The sequence below is a fragment of the Bidens hawaiensis genome, unplaced genomic scaffold (genome assembly GCF_021521415.1).
Source record: "Bidens hawaiensis isolate Kalapana, Puna unplaced genomic scaffold, B.hawaiensis_p1.1 tig00063672_1, whole genome shotgun sequence".
NCBI classification, from domain to species: domain Eukaryota; kingdom Viridiplantae; phylum Streptophyta; class Magnoliopsida; order Asterales; family Asteraceae; genus Bidens; species Bidens hawaiensis.
Window position 1 is genome coordinate 3,382 of NW_027501383.1, and position 24,519 is coordinate 27,900.

The 24,519-nt window shown below is 34.3% G+C and overlaps 1 protein-coding gene and 1 pseudogene across 2 annotated transcripts; one reads left to right on the forward strand and one right to left on the reverse strand.

Annotated features, from left to right (window-relative positions):
* Positions 1–4,393: 4,393 nt before the first annotated feature.
* On the reverse strand, positions 4,394–8,091 carry LOC143604006 (uncharacterized). Its single transcript, XM_077080617.1, has 2 exons — positions 7,890–8,091; positions 4,394–4,631 (listed from the first exon to the last, which is right to left on the reverse strand). The coding sequence occupies exons 1-2, from the start codon at positions 8,055–8,057 to the stop codon at positions 4,581–4,583; spliced, it is 219 nt and encodes a 72-aa protein (XP_076936732.1). The 5' UTR covers positions 8,058–8,091; the 3' UTR covers positions 4,394–4,580.
* A 13,840-nt stretch (positions 8,092–21,931) lies between these two features.
* LOC143604007 (transmembrane 9 superfamily member 11 pseudogene) lies at positions 21,932–24,495 on the forward strand (annotated as a pseudogene). The gene is made up of 2 exons (XR_013148208.1): positions 21,932–22,067; positions 22,238–24,495. The product of XR_013148208.1 is annotated as a transmembrane 9 superfamily member 11 pseudogene (transcript).
* The last annotated feature ends 24 nt before the right edge of the window (positions 24,496–24,519 follow it).

The window sequence follows — 24,519 nt, forward strand, 5'->3', positions numbered from 1 at the left end:
AAGGTAGCCCGAGCCGGCCACTAGTCCGGACGGACGGAGCCCCTAGCGGTCCACCTGTTGAGGGATTCACCTGATAAAACCCGACTCCCATGCCCGCCAAACGGCACGACAGCGAGGAGCCGGTAAAACCGGGTGAGATCAGGACTCGAACCCTGGCAAACCAAGGTCATCCCTCATATCTCTCTTATAAGTTATAAAATAATGTTTTAGATGACACAACTTCAAATCGCAAGAAGGCATTTTATGTGTTATAAATTTTAACTTTGATAAACACTATTACTTTCATTAATTTACTATTAAATAATTTATAAAATAATGTTTTAGATGACACAACATCAATCGTCAAGAAGGCATTCATTAATTTACCATTAAATAATTTAGACTATTAGAAGGTAGCCAAAGGGATTAGTTACAAGATATTTTATGTGTTTAAATACATTATGGTATTAGATATTTAAATACATTATGGTGTTTAAAGTGTTTGGCTTTGTAACTTGTTTGCGTTGTTTTGTTGTAGCCGGCCCCTGCTAGCTTCTCGGTAAGAGAGGTTTTCGGTTTTGTTTCTATTGAAATTTGCAATTCAAAAAAAAAAAAAAGATAATCTCCAACTTGGAATTGCCTTATTTTACCATACTATATTTATCTCTTTTGAGGCCATATATATTAACATGTTATATGATATTAGAATTACAGTAAGTATATATACTAAATGTATTGATGTGGCTTTTTTTTTATTTGTAAAAATTTGGAATTGGTAGGATTGTACTGGTATCTCAAGTTAGAATTAATAATAAGTTTTCATGTATCACATATGAAACAAAATTTAAAGACTAAAATTATCGTACGGAAAAAACTAGTACCATTTTAAAAAGTTACTTTTGAGTTCATCCAAGGTAGAGAGGAATATTGTGGAGTGTCAAATCTAAGGTTTTAAATCTTGTAATAAACGTTTGGTTTCATCAAATTTTAGGAAATATTATTTTGTCTATACAATCACGAAACTCTAAACCAAGTCTTGTATCTAGAAATATCCACAAAAAGTGGGGGAAAACATTATTTTATTTTAAAATTTTGTTTTATTATGTTTTGTTAAAAGTGTAGTCACTTGAACTTATTTATTTGACATTATTATGTTTGGGATTCTATTGACAATTTCCATGGTTAATTTGCACAAAGACGCTTTATAGCTTTATTATATGTGTGTGCTTTAAGCTTTTGTTTTTTTTTGTATTGAACTAAATAATGGATTAACTACAACAAAACTATAAATACAAGAAAATTCGTGAAAAAAAAAGTAGTTAATAATCAGGGAAAATTCTCAAATTTACTTCAATTGATGAGAGATATAAGATATTCTCAAAAAAATCCAAAGGTTTTGTAAATTCCAATTTTAGTCCATCAAAAATTATCTCCGTTGATACATTGGAATCGTGCCGGCAGATTTCGATAACTAGTGAGGTATTGGCACGTGTAAAGGTGACCACATTTTTTAGTTGAAATCTGTCCGGGCCATTATTTTTTTAATCCAAATTCATCTTGTCAAAAACCATGATTTTCCACTTAAATGTGTCTGGCCATTGAGTTTTCAAAAAAAGATAATATTTGCGTTCTATTGAAATTCATCTCCCTAGAAGCATTTCAGGTGAATTTAATCTCCTAAGATGATTTTCAAAAAAGTATGAAAAAACCAATAAATTTCCAGTCAATTTAGTCTACTCATATGATTTTCAAAAAAGTTTTAAAAAACTGATAATTTTGTCTGGCTAAACATTATACAAAAGTTCAAAACTATATAATTTTAACATATAAATGCAAAAGATGAAAACCAGTGTGGTTGAAGGTGGTTGCCATCTCTGAACTTGCAAGTGCTTCCATGGTGGTTGTTGGTGGTGGCCGGAGGAGGTTGAAGATGGGGTAGTGAAGGTGTGACGGTTGTTTCCATCATAAAACGAACCTGAGAAACCAAGACCCATATCAACCACTTTAATCCGATCACCTCTCTTAAATTGCATTCTTCTAGTTGAGAACAACCAACCAAGATTCTTGTTAACTTATGAGAAATGCAAGTAATGAAGATGATTGATAATGAAGAGAAAATAAGAGAAATAATAGATATGGTTGCATGTTTTTTTGAAAATCATCTTGAAAGTCTAAATTCACTTAAAATTCATCTGAGAAAATGAATTTCAAAAAAACGCGGAATTCGAGGTTTTTTGGAAACTCACTGCGCAGATAAATTTGACTTGAAAACTCACGGCCCAGTCTAAATTCGTGGAGATAAATATCAGTCCAAAACAATCAGTCAAGATAGATTTGAGAACAAAACCCACGGGTTAGATGAAGTGTTTTACATGTGGCAGACTTTTATTGGAAGATGAAATATGTCGGCACGATTCCATATGTATCGACGAAGATGATTTTTGATGGACTAAAATTGAAATTTACAAAACTTTTGGATTATTTTGAGAATCTCTCATCCATTGGACTATTTTGGGAATTCTTTTGGCTATTTTACGGTTGCAAACACGATTTTTGAGTAATCGATGGTGAGATCGCTACGAACTTTGTGTGATGAATAAATCGTTTCTTAAAGATAAAGTTATACTAAATTTAGAAAATATATTTTCGCCACACATCATATATGCTAACATGTATATGCAAACGAACAAACTTTAACACGTAGTGATCTATTAGTTGAACAAAGTGGATTAAAAATCCCATCACTAGTCATTATCATGTAATTGCATGTTATGTTTTGTTTTTTTCTAGTTCTTGCTGGTTCTTAATAATAAAGGGCGTTTTAAAATAATTATGACACCTGAACTGAACATGTGGAATTTGATTATAGTAAGTATTTTAAAGTACAATTACACAATCACAAAACCATTTTGGTCTCTTTCGTAGCTTCCCCTGATATTATGACCAATCACTCAATTTCATGGTTTGATAATAATAATCAAATATAAGTTATTAATTTGTCTTGCATTTTAGTATCATCAAAGGAAATTAAGTACGCATCATAATCACACTATCAACTATCTTTAATCTTCAATGCCCGAGTGAACCTTTCTGAGACAAGATGTGAACTGTCTAGACTAGTTTTAACACTTCATGAAGGATGAAACCTACCACTGCGGGAAAACCTCTTTGATCAGGTTTCGAACATGAAACCATAAAGATCTCAAGCTTCAATCATCACCCGCATATCATTTGATCAATAAACCAATTGCTAACAAATGACTTCAGTTTGATTGATTTAATTGAACAATTTAGGATTTATTAGCAATTTATTTCCATTAAAATAAAACTTAAAATGAAGTTGGGGTATGGAGTAACTTAAGAGTTAAGAGCAAGAAATGACATTGATTTGTTAGTTACATTTAACAAAGTTTTATTATGTTTGAATGTTTACGTAACATGGTTCTTGTGGACTAAGAAAGTCCATTGGATTTGACACAAATTCTACAACTACTACCACCTAATAATCTATAAATATACATGTTTTTCTATTCTTATGAAAATTAGGCTAAAAATGTACATTTATCATTTATTAGTAAAAAGAAATTTTTAATTCCACATAAATAATTTAAGTAACACTATTAGAATTTCAAAAGTACTCACCTTTTCACTAATGCCTTTTAGAAAACAAACATAATGTAAGTTGTAACACCTATTTTCTACTAATTCGGTTTTGAGTGTAGCATACTTCTAAACAAATTAAATATGTTACTTCATGGAAAGTATTTAAAAACTTTGTATATACCCAGGTGTGTTTGGATGGTGGTTCACGACTTCACGGTCAGGTTCGACTGGTTTAGACAAAAACTGAAGGTTAAACAGCTAACTACAGTATCAAGAAACTACAAACCAAACTAGCTAAGCTAAGTTGAGCAGATTTGCCAATCCGGCAGGTTTTAACGATTTAGTTTTGATAGTTCAAAATGATATTTTTCAAAATCAAACAAAAAAGTTATACAATAATAAAGACGGTTTAAAAATATAATACATATACACAAGTGCATGTTCTAAAAGTGAAATTAAAATAGTATGGGCAACGTGACCTGTTCCAAGGTCTACACATTAAAATGTGTTTGTTAATCACAAAAATCTTTTTTATATTAGCTTTTTCACAGGGTTAAAAATCTGTTTTCCAAAAGCCTTAAATCCTGAATTTTCAAAATGACTTTTTGAAAAAGCCAATAAGCTAATAAACATTTTTCAAACTCAATCTCAAACATGCTCTAAAACCCACCATACCAAACCTTACAAATCTCAAACCGCCAACTAGCTTTTTATTGAACGGTACTATGGACTTTTAACGGTTTTTTCTCAAAATACTAGTCATGTTGACTGTTTAAGGTGACAACTAACACCACTCACAAACAAGATGAACTGAAGTCACAAACCGGACATTTTGTTTAAAAACATATTATTTAAGATGTTTTACAAATACGAGAATAGTGATTGCCCAGAAACGAAAACAGGGTCTATATAATACGACATACAAAACAAGAGTGATCCATAACGAAAAATGGATTCTTTCCATTGACATAATGTTACTGATTTGAATTGCATCCATCTCAAGGGAGGAACTTCCTGTATGGTCTGTTATTGTCTTCATCCTGCATATGCTGTCAAAATGATGCATAAAATATGAATGTTAGTTAATATATATATACTGCTTTATATATATAAATGTGTGTACATCAATGACCAAATAAAAGAATAAAGACAATACGGGAAGTTCTCATAATACTTGTCTAATAATAATGCCAGTAACTGGTTCAACTACTGTTCATAAGACTACAAATAGTTGGACTAATTTTATAATGATATCAGTTATCAAAGAAACTTTGAGGTGAATCTGCTTGAAGGGTAACATGGTCTTTTCCCTTTTATAAAAACTAACTAAACATTCGTTTCCAGCACGGTTCGTCACTACGTTATTGCAATTAGAGGTGTGCGTGGTGCGGTTCGGTGTGGTTTTTGGCTAAAACCAAAACTTCGGTTTTTGGGGTTTTTTGAAACCGTTCGGTTTCGGTTTTTTTTGGTTTCGTTTTGGTTTCGGTTCGATTTCGGTTTTTGCCATTTGAGCTTGAAAATTTTAGGCCGAAAAAAAGTTGGCAAAAAATAATGAATTTAGGTATAAATAATTTTGTTAATTAAAGACTATTTTACATTTGATCAAAATATTGGAGTTACATATTTATTAAATTCTTATAAATTACTTAATATAAAATATAAAAAACAAAAATTTAGGAATTAGGTTCAGTTCGGTTTTTTCGGGTTTTTTTTACATGCAAAACCAAAACTGAACCGTTAGTGCGGTATTTACAAAAACATAAAACCAAACCGTCGGTTTTTGTTTCAGTTCAGTTTTTTCGGTTTGAATTATTTGGTTTTTTCGGTTTCGAATCGGTTTTTTGGGTTTCTTGAACACCCCTAATTGCAATTATAAGCCATTAGCTAAAGGGAATCCAAATGCTCATGGAACTTGGCATCTCATGTGAACAAACAAAAAGAATTCCAGACTATTCTTTGCAGCTTTCAAATCATAAACTTATTTGATATTCATATGTTCGCATTTAAATAGATTGTGTGATTATGCGCTAGATGTAAAAAACGCCTAACGATTTTAATGTATAATTTTCAACTATTCCCCTGTGAAATGCTTTTACGGCTTAGGATACTGGACAGATTCCAGCTGTTATTCGAGATTTTATAAGAGCAAAAGCATGACGTTATTTATGACTAATGCATAGTCATAAATAAAACATCGAAAGAAGATTAAACTATGACAAACTTCTTGATAAGTGTAACTAACATTCATTTTACCATGTAATAATACGATGTACAAAAACTCATTTTACACGCATAATGGAAGTCCAAATAATTACTTAATTACATATTTCATATTCAACAATATCATAAACATAAATGAAAAGAACACAGATTTGCAGACACCTTTTGTGGTTTCAATTTTTATGCATACTTTAGCTTATATAAAACAATTGTAAATGATAATCTGTATAACTTGTAGAGTTGGCTAAATGAACAATTAAAAGAAAAACATTTGGGAAAAACTCATCAAGATCAAGTTGGATTGTATACTGTGCAGAAAGAATAAAAAAAAATAACAGAGGTGCATGTATTACTCAAGTATAATAAAATCAGAATTTCAAGACAGACCCGAAACTGTATGGGCTTTCAAGAAATAATTCCAAACTAATCTTTGCAGATTTGAAATCATAATTTCATTTTCTTCATATAATAATCACACTTAAGCAGTTTGTGTGATTTACAAAAACATGTCAATGGCATCAAATGTTCTTAACGTATAAATTATAATTACCAACTGTTCCATTGTAAAATGTATTTTAAGGCTTAAGAAATTGGTTATGTCTCATGTTCAAAGACAGAAATCATGTGATTAGCTCATTACATTTAAGACAGAGATTGTAAAATATTAAAACGTAAATATGCGTTATAATATTATATTATTAAGTTATCATAGTGAGCTCAGTCACTAAGAGAGCTAATTAAACTTGCATTTTAAAGCATGTAGTTGAGTAAACTCAGTAAATTACATCTTACCAATAATTAATTAAAGCAGAGTCATAAACAAAACATCAAGAAGAGATTAAACTATAATAAACTTCTTGATAACTAACAGTAGTTTTACCAAGTAATACAATTTACAAAAGCTCCACACATAATTCATTTTACGCACATAATAGAAGTCCAAACAATTACTTATTTGATGTTTTATAATCAACAACATCATAAACAAAATAAAAATAACAGACTTGCCAAATGCTAACAATCACTGAATCACATAGCACTAGCAAAATGTTTTCCATATAACAAAGTTTCGGATAGAACCTATAAGGTGTCTACATTAAGGACGTGCCTACTAAAAGTATAGTTTAACAGCAGGTCATAAATTAAAACCCTAGAAACCAACAAATATGAAAATGATACATTTTACCCTACTAAATAACAATATAAAATACATCTCCTGAACATAACTATTATTTCTAAATAAATTCAGATCAATCCCTTGATCATAGAAATCAATTGCTCAAAAAATATCAGTAATTCAGGCAAGAACAACTTAACACAAACTATGCATATCCTATGTTGTCAAAATCCCTTCAGGCATGCGCCTAGGCCCTTAGATGAAGCGAGGCACATCGCTAATATCCAGGCGATTTGGCAACTCTATGGCAAAATTCTGCAAATTTAGGGTAAATTGGTTCGAAACATCAGCAACGCCTAAAACAAGCCTAAAATATGTTTAAAAACGCCCCAAAATATGGTATGTTTATGCTTTGCGCCTTCGACAACAACGTGAATATCACCTAAAAATATAGTTCAACAGCAACTTCTAAATCAAAATCCTAAAAACCAAATACATTTCCCCAAAACAATAAATTCGAAACCAAAATACAAAAATGACATATTTTTACCCTAGCAAATAACACACATATCCTAATCATAACTGTTATTTCGCTATCCTACAACACTAAGCCCTTAACTACTCAAAAATCAGGTATAAACACGGTTCCAGACCAGACCTTGTCTATCCAACCCTTGGGTACAGACCACGTTCCAGACGTTTAGTTTCTCCCCAGAACCGTACCCGAATCCACCGGAACCGGTTCCACCTCTACCTGGTCAGATAACCGACCATTCCCGGAACCAGTTCCAAGGATCTTGACTTTTGTTCACCAATCCCGGAACCAGTTCCGATCCCAATTTACCCACCTCTAATTGTAATCGTTCATGCTAACGAACCCTAAAAATCAATTGGTTGATCACACTAATCAAATAATCAACAAAACATAACATACCCAGATCCAATACAAGATTGATATAGATATACTTACAAACTCACGAACAGTGCCTTTGTAAACAAGGTACGGAATGGCAACACCAAAGAGTCCAACAATAGCCAGATTCCTACGAGTCCATCGGAAGTTGTGTTCCAGATTCTCACGCACCGTCCCCCAGTCTTCGATGAACTTGTTCTTGTTAGCCTCCATTCCTCCACCCATTGTTGTTATTGGTCTGGTTTCTCACACGCACAAACACACAGGTTCTTATAACTGGACTGTGTTTGGTGAAGCCTGGATACGAAAGATTGGGTCTGTATGGGTTTTGTTAAATGGCTCGATTTGGGCTTCTTTCAACTGACACTTTTACTCTTGGCCCTTTCGGTTTACTTAAAAGTAGAGACGGGCTGATAAAACCCGGGTTTTGGACCCGACATGGAACCGGACCCGTGAGTACAAACCAGGTTTTGATTTCTCAAAGAAACTGTACCCGGACCAGCTGGAAGTATGGAACGGGTTCCGTCTCTACCCAAACATGACCCAACCAAGCCCGATAAAAACCCAGCGTGACCATACCCGGAAGGTTGGAACCGGTTATTTACTTTTGTTGACCGTATTTGGTGTCGGTTCATACCCGATTCTAGTTTATGAAAAAACATGATTTGCCCACATATTTAACTTAAAGTGTCTTTTATAGAGATGTTAAAAAAAAGGTTTGGAGGCGATGAACCTGTGTCAAAGCGACCAGGTCTAAGCTCAAATCAGTTTTGCCAAAACTAGTTCGGTTCGTGACATAGCCTAACGGGTTATAACCAGTTTGAATATTCAGAGCCCTTAAGTAGTGCCCTTGTGCTCATAAGCATAGTTAACGTGTAGAAGGTTTTTAGGTTAAATCTTTAGTAACGATTTTTATTATCAAAAAATTGAAACCAGACCATTGAATTTAGTACTGAACAAAAAGTTTAGAAATGCTTGTTAATATTAATATTAGACTTTGGTCACAAAAGTTTAGTATATATATGTTTTTTGACCTCTCAACTTCAGTTTTGCTTGTTTACTCTTTGGTCCCTCAACTTTAGTTTCATTTATTTACTCCTTGTCCCCAAAACTTTGGTAATGAAATAGTCGCCCTTTCAACTTGTAACATCCCAAAATTTCAAAAGTAATATTAGTTTATTTTTTATTGGTGAGGAAGTTTACTCGGGTTAGCGGGAAATAATTAAATAAGTAGGAGTTAATACGAGTCGGGCTAGTGTTGGGTAATGGATATGGGTTAGGACTTGGGAAAGAAGGAAGAGACCATGGGCTTAAGCCCATGGTCCATAATTATATAAAACTTAAATTCCCATTTTTCATTCATTTCACACATATTCCATACACCACCTAAAACACACACTTAGCTCTCTCTCATCTTACTCTCTCTCTCTAAGCCGAAACCAAGAAAAAGAAGAAGAAGAAGAATCGGTTTCCGACCCGAGGTAATTATAGTATGATATTGTAGAGGTCCAAAACCGTTAGATCTAGTTGCGAAACGATGAGCCGACACCGTTAAACCGTTGAAGTCACTAGATCCGAGTGGAATCGGGTATAAGCCGAACCTAAGATGAGCTTAGGGGTCACCCTGGCTCAGATCTGGATCGAACGAGACGAAAAACGGTGAAAGTGGTGGTGAAATAAGCGAGATCTCGCTTTTCCGGCGAGATCCCGCTATTCCGGCAACGGCGGAGCCGGAAAGGCGGCGTCGGAGAATATGGGTATAAGGATGTCAGAGATTATTCTGACATTCTGACCTAACCCTAATTCGCTATGGAAAACTAACGAATCAAAGGTAATTCGTTAACGGGGGGTTGACGAACTAGCCTTAATTCATTAGCTGATTCGTTAATGGGGGAATGACGAACTAGCTCTGGTTCGTTAAGGAATTAATAACGAATTAAACCTAATTCGTTAAGTAGTTCGTTAAGGTTCAATTCGCTATAGAAGGGCTAGTTCGTGAAGAGGACCGATTCGTTAAAGGTTCAATTCGTTATAGGGTTCAGTTCGCTATGAAGGTCGATTCGTTATAAAGTAACGAACTAGTCATGGGAGACTGAAGTAACGAATGAACCCCAATTCGTTAAGGACTAGATAGCGAACTAGAAGTTTGACAGAATTACAGAATGGTCCCTGGACTTGTGATAGAATGATATAATTACATATTAGCCCTTGGACTTTGTTAATTTATGAAAGATACCTTTAAAGGTTAACAAGTAACGATTAACTAACCGGTAATGATTCACTGAAGTAAAATCGTCTTAGACGCGTAAGGATAATTAAGTAGCAATGAGAGAGACTAGAGCGGTACTTCATATTGTATTTATTAAACAGTTAGTCGCACACAGCTAAAGATAAAGTAATTAACGGAAGACGTAACCGCATTCAGGTGAGTTTCTAGCCCCACTTCTATGTTATGTTTTCGGGCTGTGTGCATACTCGATGTGATAGTTAATACACTTACCTTAATTGGTAAGTGTATGCCTTGTACGATTTATGTATGATGATTGATTGACGATGCATGAACGATCTTCGGATATTGCATGTACCGTCAAGTGATAGTTAAAGGTATGATTGATGTGTATATATGATATATGAATGATTGATTGTCGTACGTGAACGATCTTCGAATATTGTGCTTACTGTCAGTTTATAAGTAAAGATATAAATGTCATATGTAATGTATGGATGATGTATGAACATTATAAATGAACACTTGTCGGGGCGTGAACGATCTTCGAATATTGCACGTACCGACAAGGGGTATGACTGTTAAACGAAGGATGTGAAGAACGCCTAGCGTGTTCTTATACTACAGTGTACTTATTGTACATCTATACAGGTACGTGAATGGTATGTAAGTTCTACGTCCGACATAGTAAGTTAGGACGACAAATCCCTCTAACTTTCGTTGGACATAGACTTGGCATGTGGTGGCGTAGTTAAGGACTGCGGGTCTTATACATGTTATAGATGTTAGATGGGAACGTAGTTAAGGACTGCGGGGCCTTATACGTGATATTGATGATAGATGTGAACGTAGATAAGGACGGTGGGCCTTATATGTATTATAGATAATAAACGTCAACGTAGATAAAGAGTGTGGACCTTATACGTATTGTAGATAGGCCCGGCATAAGAAAGGACCGTGGACCTTATACGTGCTGTATTTGTGTTGTGGTAGCATAGGGAGGACTGCGGACTTCGTACGTGCTATGGTTTAGGTTGCAACATAGGGAAGGACTGAGGACCTTGTACGTGTTGTTAATACAGGATGGTACAGGGAAGGATCGCGGACCTTGCACATACCATAATTTGGTGAACATAGGTAAGGACTGCGGACCTTTTACGTGTTCACGACCTTGAGTACAGGTATAGATGGCGGGCTATGAACGTACTCTCGGTAGACTGAGGTTAGTGATTGTAGATATGTATGTATGTATGTATGGTAGTAGGGTAATTGATTAAGTATGGGTACGTATCTTCGGATATGTATGTATGTATGATGTACGTATGTGTTGTATGTCACCTGATTAACTAGAACTCACTCAGCGTAGCTGACTTTTAGTATGCACGCAAGTGATCAGGCTGAAGAGTTAGCATGAGGATGGCACGTGGCATGGATTGAACGGCTGGCATCTGAACATGAAAGAAATGATGTTTTAAATATAATGTTTTATGTTATGGTTTAAAAGAAAAGATTAATGTTTTGTACCGAATGATTAAAGTTAACGTTTCCGCGAAAGTTTTAATTAACTATAATATTTAGAACTGTGTTTATGAGTAAATCCAACGTTAAAGTAGGGCTACCGGGTTCGGGGCCTTACACAACTAACTTTTTTTAATTGTTTTTTAGTCCATCAACTTCGGTAATAACTGTCACACCCCGACCAAAGGCGGCGGAACATGCCGGGATGCAACGGATTGCCCAAAACACAAGACACTATTAAAGTGACAATATTTAATCAACTCATTATTTCATAAATCAATAAACAACACATCTTGTTCATACAAACAAATTGAATACAAGTAAACAAATATATTGTTCGTTTTACTAATATCCTAATAGTCTTGATAACGTTTTTCGTCAAGTTCTCGAATCAACCAAAGTCAAACCTGTAACATTTCATAAAATAAAGTGTGTCAACACAAAGGTTGGTGAGCAATTCATAAGTTTGAGCATATAAGTATATAGTGATAAAATGCCACAAAACTTGTATACGAAACAACAAATAAAAGCAATAACTTGGATAAATAGATGTCGCTAATAGATTTACGTTAGCGACACCTAGCTATTAGGGGATGCCAGATAGTCTAGGATTTTATAGTTATCGTTAATTGCATTACATTAACGACATCTTGCTACAAGGGGATGCCAAGTAGTCTAGGATTTATAGATCAACCAACCAAAAGCGATAAACACATAGGCATAGAATCATAGAACACCAAACCAAGCAATTATTCAAGTAAAGTATACAATAACATTTGTGGTTAAGATTCAAGTAAATAAAGCATTTAGTTTGATAAGTATGAAATGTCACCCCTAAAACAAAGATGGAAAACGGGATATGAAAGTACTCACGTTCAATTATAAACTTGGTCGGTAAAATAACGGGTAACCAAAAGAATAAGGTTTAATGGTGTGACACTCCGTAAAACGGATCATTTTTGTGCATCCTTAAACATGATTTTGTTACGTTAATTCCTGAATTATTAAAATTTATTAAGTTTGATCTTGTTGAGTCTAGCATAAACCCGCATATGCATGGCAATAAAGTAATTTATAATACTTGAACTTTCAGATTTATTCGATGGATACAAACGTTGGTGATGTTTTACAACGACTTGAACATACACTTAAAGAAACTAGGAGGTTTGAATTATATGCCATGTGATTATGTTTTATAATTATTCTTTTTATAAAATATGGAAGAGTAATACAAAACGAATCACCGAGCAGTTGAATATTTATGTTGAGACTCTAAGTTTGTAAATATCGTTGAGACATGAATGAAGGAACGGATGCGTTTAACAAATAATAAGGGATGGTAACCCTCAGAAATATGAATCAAGTAATTTTATAATTTACCTAAATTAACATCAAAGGTACATACTAAAAAGAAAAAAAAAGAAAAAACAGGAACGATAAATATAATAAACCAATCAAAATTATTTCCATCATCCATAATGACTCAACCAAATATCTTTCCATTTCTTAACTCTCACTCTGCTCGTCCGAACACCCCTTACCAACTACAAACCTTTAGTCAAAAGATGAAGCAAATAATTATCACAGACCATTATTCCATCACTATAAAACCATCATATATTTATCTACATCATGAACTCACAACACTCTATCTTGTCACATCTCTGATCGTAACCCATCCCAATTCAATTTTGTTAATCAAATTCTTTTACCACTTCTACACCTAAGATGGACATGATGCATGAATGAAATAATATAAGTCCTGGAGCCATACTCATTTACTCTTTAAAATTATAAACCAAAGTCTTAGTCTCAAATATATATGATACTATCCATCACTACAAACTCAACAAATATATATATATACACACACACACACTCTTTCTCGTCTCTGGTTACAACCGACGCCTATACCCCACCCCTTTTTTACAAAAACAACTCCAACGTCACCGTAACACCACCAAAATTAACTCCACCGTAACCTCACTGCAATACACCACCGTCAACCCATCACCACTAACAACTACCATCCGCCTCTAGTGTCCACCGCGAATCACCGCCCCGGAAACCACCTCCACACTCCCGCGGCACCACCCTGGGACCACCAACACTATCCTCCACCTTTCCTCATTGCATTCACAAACTCACGGTTACTCTCTCTCTCTTTCTCTCTCTCTTCGTTTCATACACAAACATTCTACTAATCTATATTTCCTTGTGTTTCAAGAATCAAGATGGAGTAGGAGACCCCTTCCGAGAAGATAAACAAGCTTCACATGCAGAACCAAGCTCAAGACTTTCTAATCTCTCTCTAAACCTTAATCTCGACTAAGTGACCTACACCTTCCTAAACCTAGTGTTATGTTTATACAAAGTGGTTATGCTAAGCTTTCACCTAATATAACAACATACATGCTCATTATATTAATATAAACACCAAGCATATGCATATAAACTTATCATACTTAAGAGAGTTAAATGCGCAAGAGAATCACTAAAAAACGGGTTAAAAGTGAGTTAACTAGCTTACACAACAAGAGGATATTATAAGTGTCCATAATATTCTAAGAAAGTTTAAAGTATAAACATGGTTAGTAAAGTGGGGTTTATGGTTGAACTTGGTTGAAAATCTCTAATATGTCTAGACATAAATCCCAAAAAGATGTAACTTTGGGATAAGAATGCTTATTATGTTTAGATATAAGATTTGTTTAAAAATAGTGGACATTTTTAGATAAAAACTTAAATATATATATAAATTTGTCGGATCTTAGTAAAACAAAATAATGGATATTTGAAGCAATATATAAATTGGATATGAAAATATAGTTTTAAAAGTTTGTAATTTGGAATACGATTAAAAGTGTACAAACGGTTTATTACAAAAATAAACATATTTTTAAAGACAAAACGAATTTTATAATTTTGAGTAAACAAGATAGATTTTATATTGAGATATCACTTATTTAACCTTATAAAGCTTAAACATGATTTATAATAAAACTATATTTTACGTTGAAAACGAGATAGAATAAGTATTACTTTTAGTAACGCTATATTGTGTCAAAACGATAATTTTTACATATATATATATATATATATCTTGGAGAAATATATATATGTTAGACTTAAAATAATACTTTTACGAGTTAAACGATCAAAATGGTATACAAAGTCGGTTTGGAGAATTCAAACGAAAATATAACCATATTATGTTTTACAACAAATATTAAGCGTTACTTAACAAAGTACCAAGTAGAAATAAATAATTTTTTATATATTAATTTATTACTCGACCATATGAAATCGGTTATATATAAATGAAACTGACATTAATAAGAGTTATATTCCTAATATTTATACAAGTATATAAATATTTATATAAAAACTTATCACCAACAAGTTGTCCAAAATTTAAACTATACGTTCGGTTGGTGAAAGCAACTCTAACAAACTGAATAAACGAAACGTTTGGTTGGTGAAAACAACTGGAACAAACCTAATAAATGAAACACTTGGTTGGTGAAAGCGACCGACACGAAACGAAACGTTCGGTTGGTGAAAGCGACCGACACAAACACAATATACGAAACAACTAGTTGGGTGAAAGAGACCAACATAAACCGACTTGCGAGTCGATAACAGTAACTAACTGACCTTACACGTATAGGACGTGTGAAGGCAGCGCTGCTCGTGTCAAAACTGAAACTGCTAGCGAAATAAACACTGAACTTATGAGGTGAGTTTCACTATTGTTAATTAACGAATTGTTGTCCAAACTCTCTCTCAAGCTTCACCTAATATTATACAGATAATATATTGATAATAGATACACATACATAACAATGAATCAAAGTTAAATTATGAGCTAGATCCTTAATCGTATTAATAGTATAAACAAAGATCTGAGATCTGTTAGTGGTTATTGTTATTGATACGAGTCATCGGGATCAAAATCATCAGTCAAGGGGGTGTCTGTTAGTGCACGGTTTGTGACTGGTGATTTGCAGTTAAAGTATTCAAGATTAAAGTATTCGATAGCTACGGAAAATGGGGTGTCTGTTAGTGCACGAAATGGTTGTCCGTAGCATTCGAATAAGTTATACATAGTCTAGATTGTTTATTTGTTGTAAATGGCCCATTCGCTATGATTTGTATAGCGAATGAGGTCCATTCGTTATATGCTAGGCTAATTCGTTAAGGTATAAGCTCATTCGTTATGGTAGCATAACAAATGAGAACTGGTTCGTTAAGTGATTAGCCTAAACATAGCGAATTAGGCTTATGTTAACGAATGGGAGTGTGCAGCCTATATATAGGATGCTCCCATTCATAATTATGTGAGTTCACACACATGAGAGATGTGAGGTTCTCCATAAGTTATTATTATGTATTTATCCATCATAATGTATTCTCTCCATATTTATCAATAAACTATGTATTTAACGTATCTTAGATTCGTATTGTATAATCGATGTATCATAGCGGCTAGATCCGTAACGGGTTTCTACAACTACCCCCTTTTTACTGTTTTACGGTTTTATTAATCCGGGGGTGGAAAACATACACAACTGCTTTTATATACGATAATTAGAAACAAAACACACAATCCTTATGCGAACATGAGTTGAACTATGTAGTGCTATAAGTCCCTTGCTTGCATACTATAACCATTAGCTAACGGTGTTAGCCACATGAATATACGAATAGTAATATTGATGTTGACATTCCCCCTACTGTTAGGTTAGTGGGCTAACATCCGATATTGCATCGAAACAGGGTGCGTATATTCCATCTGTGAGATTTTAACAGGGCAAACGGTTATAAGTCGTGGTTTGGTTATAGGCTCAGGGTTCGTCATATTAATTCATAGAATTAGCTAGTCTACGGAGGATTATCGTATTTGTTTCAACAGAGTATCGTATGCTTGTTTACGAACTGTTTCAACGATTTATGAATAACACATTTTCATACGAGTGTTAAAACCTGTGAACTCACCAGCCATTGTGTTGACTTTTTTTAAACGTATGTTTTTCAGGAAATTAACAACGCTCATAAGGAATCATGAAGACGGGACCTCAATGCATAATTAGGATACCATTTTGGAGGATTTTGCTTGTATAACCCTATCGATTTTTAGGGTCATATACGAGAATCTCCTAATCGTTTTCAACAAATTTTGTTTGAAAATAAATTATGATTTGTAAACGCTTTAAATACAATTGGTATCCTAATACATGTATGTTGGCGATAATCATATGCTTACGGTATACATGACGTCACTCGCCCGTGCTTCCGTTTTGGCGGGGTGTGACAAATGGGCAAGGTTTAGGTGAAAGGAAGTCTTGTATTTGAAAGGTTATCTAGGAAGTCTTTAAATGGAATAAATGATAAGAAATACAACAATTTAAAGTTTAAGGTTTAAAATGTAAATATTTATGAATTTATAATAATAACCCTTTAAAAATGTAAGTTTGCTCGAAACCGGGTTAAAGTATCTAACCTTAATATTTACCCAACCAATGTTGAGTAATAAGGTGGGTAAAAATGCAAGAATGCAAGTCCCTTTGGAATAAAGATACTAAAACGGGTTTTAACGAGTGTTTCGGGTTGTTGGTTCGGGTCTTGATAATTGGTCAAAACCCAAAGTCAACTTTCCAAAATAATGAATGTTATGAGATAACTCAATAAAACTTAATAAGACTTAGCCAAGTATGTAGATCTATTGTTTTAGAACTATCAACGTACGTTAATCGAGTGTTCGGTTTTGTCGGTCCAAACTTTGTTATGAGAGCAAGTTGGATCCAATATTTCCAAGAACTTAAGAAAATAATTAAAATCAGTTTTTAAACCATTTTTAAAGAAATATACAAGTCTTGATAGCTAAAAACACACTTGTGTGTCTTAAGCGAGTGAAAATCGGTTTAGTTCGGTTTGGTTCGGTTTCCATCTCACAAATAGTTCATTGATGGTTTCCACATGCCCAAATATCCAAGAACTTGTATAATAATTTATAATTGAAGAAACTTAAGTTTTACAACCAAAAAATTAACAATAAAGTCTTTAAACAAGCATTCGGTTTTGGTTCGGTTTCCATCTCCCAATAAGTTCATAAATGGTTTCCACATGCCCAATATCAAAGAACTTTTAAAAATTATTTTAGAAACTCAAATCTAACATTAAACATGTTCAAACAACTATTTTAACAAAACTAGTAAACAAAAGTTCGGTTTATGGTTTTGAGCTATTTACGGTTAAACCGAAGCATAGACCCTCAACCCCTAACCATGGAACTTGTAAAATGAGCAGAAGTTAAGCATGGTTAGTAAGAATAATAAAGTTAGATTGTTAGATGCGTAAAATATATAACAAGGACCACGTAAGTCCTCCATGAAGCCTTGCCTTACGAGGTCCGAAACTTAAACAACCGGAGTCGGATAAGCAACTACCAAAGGTAACAAGGGGTGTATATTATATATATGTTGTACCACCATAATCAAGTGTTAGTAAAGTTAGATGAACAAGTTAGAATGAAATACTATGGTTAGTTTGACTTGGGAAGTTAAACTACTAGTAATATGAAGAACAACCTTTGAATCTTAAGAGTTGAGAGAGAATTTAGAGTAAGGATGAAGTGAGAGCAAGGATGAAAGAAGGAAAGGGTATTGATAATAGAGGATAAGGTTAAGATGATAAGCAAGAGGTATAAATGGTAGAAAATTCGGATTGGCTAAAATGATATAAACCACTAACCACAACAAACAAATATATGCTGCAAACATGAGGCCGCCACACGCGACCCCCTGCCCCTTGGTGGCCGCGCGGCGCGGCGCCCCCCCAGGAGTGGGGTTGGTCCAGATCGTCTAGCGTGGTTCGTTACGCGTCCCGAAAGTTCGTTTTTGATGCAATTTGCTCGTTTTAAAGACGTTTTCAAATCCGTAAAAAGGATTTTTCAAATTGAACATGTGGGAATGATTTAGTATAATAAAATCCAATAATTTTTATATTTGAAAAGTTCGGGATATAAATCGGGTCGGTTTACGTGATAAACGAATACAAATAGAGCCCGAAATTGATGAATGTCACAATAGCTCACAAAACTTTTAGCATAACGAATCTAACCGATATCGACCGACTTCCAGCCGCGTACCATCATAACACATGGCAGCTCTCGAATATGTTATGCATTTAACCCGCACGCTGCAACGGGCGAATAGAAATACTTGTTAGTATAAATATCATACGTTACTTTATTTAATTGAAATGAGTAGAATAAATAGGATGTGCATTTTCATGATTTTCGATTGAATAAAATGCTATGAGAAAATGTGACGTGACATTGATAAAAATGAAAGAAAGTTGGAATACAGATGAGTGTAATAAATATTTATCTGACTAATCGTATTTTCTTTTATTTTTTTCTTTTGTTTTGGACGGCAATTACGTAGTGATAACTGTATTTATAGCGTGACGAGAGCGATTAATGCTTTATACCAACAATGCCTTACCCTTTTGACAAGTTTAGTAAAATGTTATATTTTGGGCGGTCAACCATATTTGGGCAATCGTCTTTATCTCTTACCACCGACTATCATAATGACATTTCGTAATTCGGTCATTGCTATTATCGCCTTTATGGGCTAACACGTGTACATGTTACTCTAGAAGTCATTATATATTTTTATGATAATTGGCGTCTAGATTAGGGTACTTTTGTATAATGGAGGTTTAATCGTGGCTTATCTTTTTGAAACATTAAAGTATGATATTCACTTGTTCCGAAACTGGCGGTGAGACAAGTATTGTTATTCCCAGTTACATACCCGGTTGTAAAATCAAGTCCTCTCATATCTGTTTCATTACCCGTTAATAATTTTTCGGGTAAACACCTATCGGGTATCGAACATGCCCATGGGTATTGAGTGTACCCAATTTTTTTTCCCTAATAAATTGTAGTTGGGGTTTTAAGTATATGATTTACTTTTCAATCATTTTACTTTTTTTTTTTACCATAAATTTTGTCATCAAAATGCATATGGTAGAATTAAGAATTACTAGACGAAGTTTAAGTTAAAATAAAATAAATAATTAAAAATTTTCGGGCATATGATTCGGTTAAATGGTTAGGTAAATGGGTATATAATATTGGGTAATCAAGTCGGTATCATTTAACCTCATATGATCTATTTTTTTTAAATTCTCATACGCGGTCTCATACTCAATTACAAATAACCTGTCACAAATGCTAAGATATTAGGGTTTCTTTGGTAAATTGGTGTATATATATAATTCAAAAAATATTATATTTAATAGTTCAGATAGTTTGGATATACGAACTATTCGAAAAATCCCATAATTACTATCCGAATCCGAAATTTCGGATAGTTCGGATTCAGATTTCGGATAATTCGGATTCTTTTGAACACCCCTAGTTCCAGCCATACTTGAGTGTTTTCTGTCATCCCCAATCTAGATTTATGTCGACCACTCCATTTAATGAGAATGTTGAAGACTTACGTGGTTATTAACACCTACCAGTTACAACTTGCGAACAACATTTCATTAGCTATAAATACATGTTATTCTTGTGTAAATAAATAGAAGTTTTTTAACAACGTTTGGAATTACCGTCAACACATGAGCGAACCTTTTCGAGACAAGACGTCAACCGTCAACATCAAGTAAAAAAACAAATCACCGTGAGAAAACCATTTTGAATTAGGTTTCGAACCTAAAACCATAAAGATCTCAAATCTCAACAATGACTGTAATATTATTGAACCAGAATGCTAGTTGGGTAAATAATTTGAACTAGAAGACAAATTTTCAATATATGAAAGTCTAGTATATTTATTGTGATGACATTCTAAACAGAAAAGGAACTATTAACCAGATCACTTTACCTAGTTTGATAACTTTTGAGGCAGTCTTATTTTAACTCAAACCCAATATGACTTATTGAAGTACATAGTCGTGTTCTTATTTGCCACTATCCCCTTCAATCAATTGAGCCTTGCTTCTTATAGAAAGAATAATGTGTTTTCTCCCTAATCCCTAACATCTCCCATCTTCAACTCTAAATCAATTTTGTTGGTTTTAAACCTTTCGCCTTAAATGGATTCTTGCATGCTTGCCTTAAATGGATTCTTGCATATCAAGTTCATGCTGATATAAATAATCAAATCCATTATTAAATTCTTGCATATCAAGTTCATTCTTGACTCTAACCCATTATTAAATTTCTACTTTTACACTTGAAAAATGAAATTACTTATATATTATCTTAAAAAGTTGAAGATAGGTATGCGTATGAGTTTCTCTAACATGACTTAGATGGGATATAAAATGTATTTAATATAACTTAAAATTATACCAAGCAACAAAATAAATACATAAGTAAGAGAACTATATATTCGTATAATAACCACACACATGAATATGATCTAATATAACTGTATAGTTATATAACATTTGCATAAAATTACAAGTTTTTCAATTTTCTCTTATTTATATCGATTACCTAAAGGTTATTATTATTATTATTATGTATCAATAAGTTAAAGCACATTTTTTCAAACTATTAGTGGAGCATTATCATTGTTGGCAAAAACAATGATAATTAAAACGACATTGTTAAATCCAAAGACATACTAACTTTCAAAAGTCAAGACAACAAGTAATTCTTTTTGTGAAATGCACACAAGAACGTTTTAAATAACAAAAAGTTCTTATACATAAATTAAACTATTTAAAAAAAATTCATATTTAACTAACAAAAGGTATAAATAACGTCACAAACACAAATATATAACCACCAGTTATACAAATTGAAATCTCATATGATTTGAAATCTCATAATTTGATATAAAAATCTTAATAAATTTCTTGATACCATTAGGTCAAAGACCTTTCGGCCTATATATAAATGACAACTAAATAGAAGTTATCCAGTTTACACTACCATCAGATCGATCTTTCTGTTAATTAATACAACTTCTATATTTTAATGATTAACATTATAACCCGTTGTTTCATTAGATTCTATAAACCATAAAAACTTAACAATACTAGCTTGTATCAGAGATGTAAATAAGTGTAACACTGACTCAGGACTAACTAAACTTAAATTTCGTGGTTTTTTTTTCAGTATTATTATTGTAGATGTTAAGTTAAACCTAATGTTACTTAATAATACTATCTAAGCATAAAAAGAATACATAAAATCTAGAAAATACCCATATTTTACTTTCTAATCTATTAAACAATAAACTCATAACACATCACATAACATGCACAAAAACATTGTTGCAACATAACTATCCTCCAATAATATCATACAAATCAAGGGGTAAAACAGTAATCAACAATACCAAATATAACATCACATTATCACCCACAATATACACATCAAGAAGACTTACTTTCACTCAGACATTTCGTCGAACATCTGGTGGACCAAATTCTCACAAACCCAAATTCATTCAACAAAGGTCAGTTCAATCTCTATACAATCAATTCACTTTCGTACTCTCAAATCAACATTCAATTAACACTTAATTCACCCTTAATTTATCGTTCAGATCTGTAACATTAAAACCCCCAATTTCCTATAATTAATACTCACAAATTAACTTTTTTATTTTTTTATTTTTTTTATTAGGTTTTACAAATCAGACAAGTGAATAAGTGATTCTACGACATGGGTTTTGTCTACAACCTCAAGATCTGTGTTATATTCATATCAATTTGTTTAATTTCACAATTAGGGTTAGGGTTTTTCCTTCCAGGTAGTTACCCACACAAATACGCTGTGGGTGATCAATTATCAGTTAAAGTCAACTCGTTGACTTCAATCGATACCGAAATCCCATATAGTTACTACAGTTTGCCGTTCTGTGAGCCCCCGGAAGGCGTAAAAGACAGCCGTGAGAATCTCGGTGAGCTTTTGATGGGCGATCGCATCGAAAACTCGCCTTATAAGTTTAAAATGTTTACAAAGAAACCGAGATCTTTCTTTGCCAAGCGAAGCCGTTATCGAGTGATGAGTATAAGCTTTTAACGAATCGGATTGACGAGATTTATCAAGTTAATGTGATTCTTGATAATTTGCCCGCCATCCGGTACACGAAGCGGGATACTTATTATGTCCGGTGGACGGGCTACCCGATTGGGATTAAAGTCGAAGGCGAGTATTACATGTTTAATCATTTAAAGTTTACGGTTTTGGTTCATAAGTACGAAGAAACGAATGTCGCGAGTGTGATGGGGACTGGGGATGGCGCTGATGTCATCCCTGTCGGGAAATAGGATTCTGATGCAACGTCGGTATCCGATCCCGGTTACATGGTAGTTGGGTTTGAAGTAACTCCGTGCAGCGTCAAACATAATCCCGACTCGGTGAAGAATTTGAAAATGTATAACAAGTACCCGGGTAAAATCGTGTGCGAGGATAACACGGTTAACATGGCGATTAAACAAAACGAGCCTATAGCGTTCACGTATGAGGTCGCGTTTGTTGAAAGCGATATTAAGTGGCCATCGCGATGGGACGCGTATTTGAAAATGGAGGGCGCGAAAGTGCACTGGTTTTCGATTCTTAACTCGCTTATGGTGATCACGTTTTTGGCGGGAATCGTTCTCGTTATCTTTTTAAGGACGGTTAGACGCGATTTAACGCGTTACGAGGAGTTAGATAAGGAGGCCCAGGCCCAAATGAACGAAGAGTTATCGGGCTGGAAGCTCGTTGTAGCCGATGTGTTTCGGGCTCCTAGCAATCCGGGGCTTTTATGTGTCATGGTCGGAAACGGGGTTCAAATACTCGGCATGGCGGTCGTGATTATTATGTTTGCGGCTCTCGGGTTTATGTCTCTCGCTTCACGCGGGACTCTGGTGATGGGTATGTTAATATTCTACATGGTTTCTGACATTTTAGCCGGGTATGTCGCGGTTCGTATGTGGCGGACGATACTATGCGGGGACCACCGCGGGTGGGTCTCGGTTTCGTGGAAAGTCGCGTGTTTTTTCCCGGGTATCGCGTTTCTGATACTATTCACTCTAAATGTTCTATTATGGGGGTCCCACAGTACTGGTGCGATACCGTTTTTTCTGTTTGTGGTACTCATTTTACTTTGGTTTTGCGTGTCGGTGCCGTTAACGTTCGTTGGCGGTTACTTTGGTGCGAAAGCGAGTCATATTGAATACCCTGTCCGAACGAATCAAATCCCGCGTGAAATCCCGGCTCAAAAATACCCGTCTTGGCTTTTAGTGTTGGGGGCGGGAACACTCCCGTTTGGTACCTTGTTTATCGAGCTTTTTTTCATCATGTCGAGTATTTGGATGGGTCGGGTCTATTACGTTTTCGGGTTTTTGTTCGTCGTTTTGATACTTCTAGTCGTCGTTTGTGCTGAGGTGTCGCTCGTGTTGACTTACATGCATCTTTGTGTCGAGGACTGGAAGTGGTGGTGGAAGTCTTTCTTTGCTTCGGGTTCGGTTGCGTTGTATATTTTCTTGTACTCGATAAACTATCTTGTGTTCGATCTCAAGAGTTTAAGTGGGCCCGTGTCGGCGACACTTTATTTGGGTTACTCATTGTTGATGGTTCTGGCCGTCATGTTAGCCACCGGGGCAGTTGGGTTCCTTTCGTCATTTTGGTTCGTGCATTACCTGTTTTCGTCGGTTAAGCTTGATTGAAGGATGGACCGGCACGTTAGGTTGTTGTTGTTGTTGTTGTTACACACTTGTTTACCCGTCTTTTATGTTTGGTTGTTTTTTTATAAGGACTTGTTTAGAACCTGAAATACAGTTACAGTTACTATAATTAAGTTGAGTTTTGTTTTGTTTATGAGGTTATAGTTCTATAGAAAGAACTTTAGTTATATGTGAAAGCAGAAGATATGAATAAGTAGTTGTCTTTTATTTCATGTTTTGTTGATTGTATGAGTT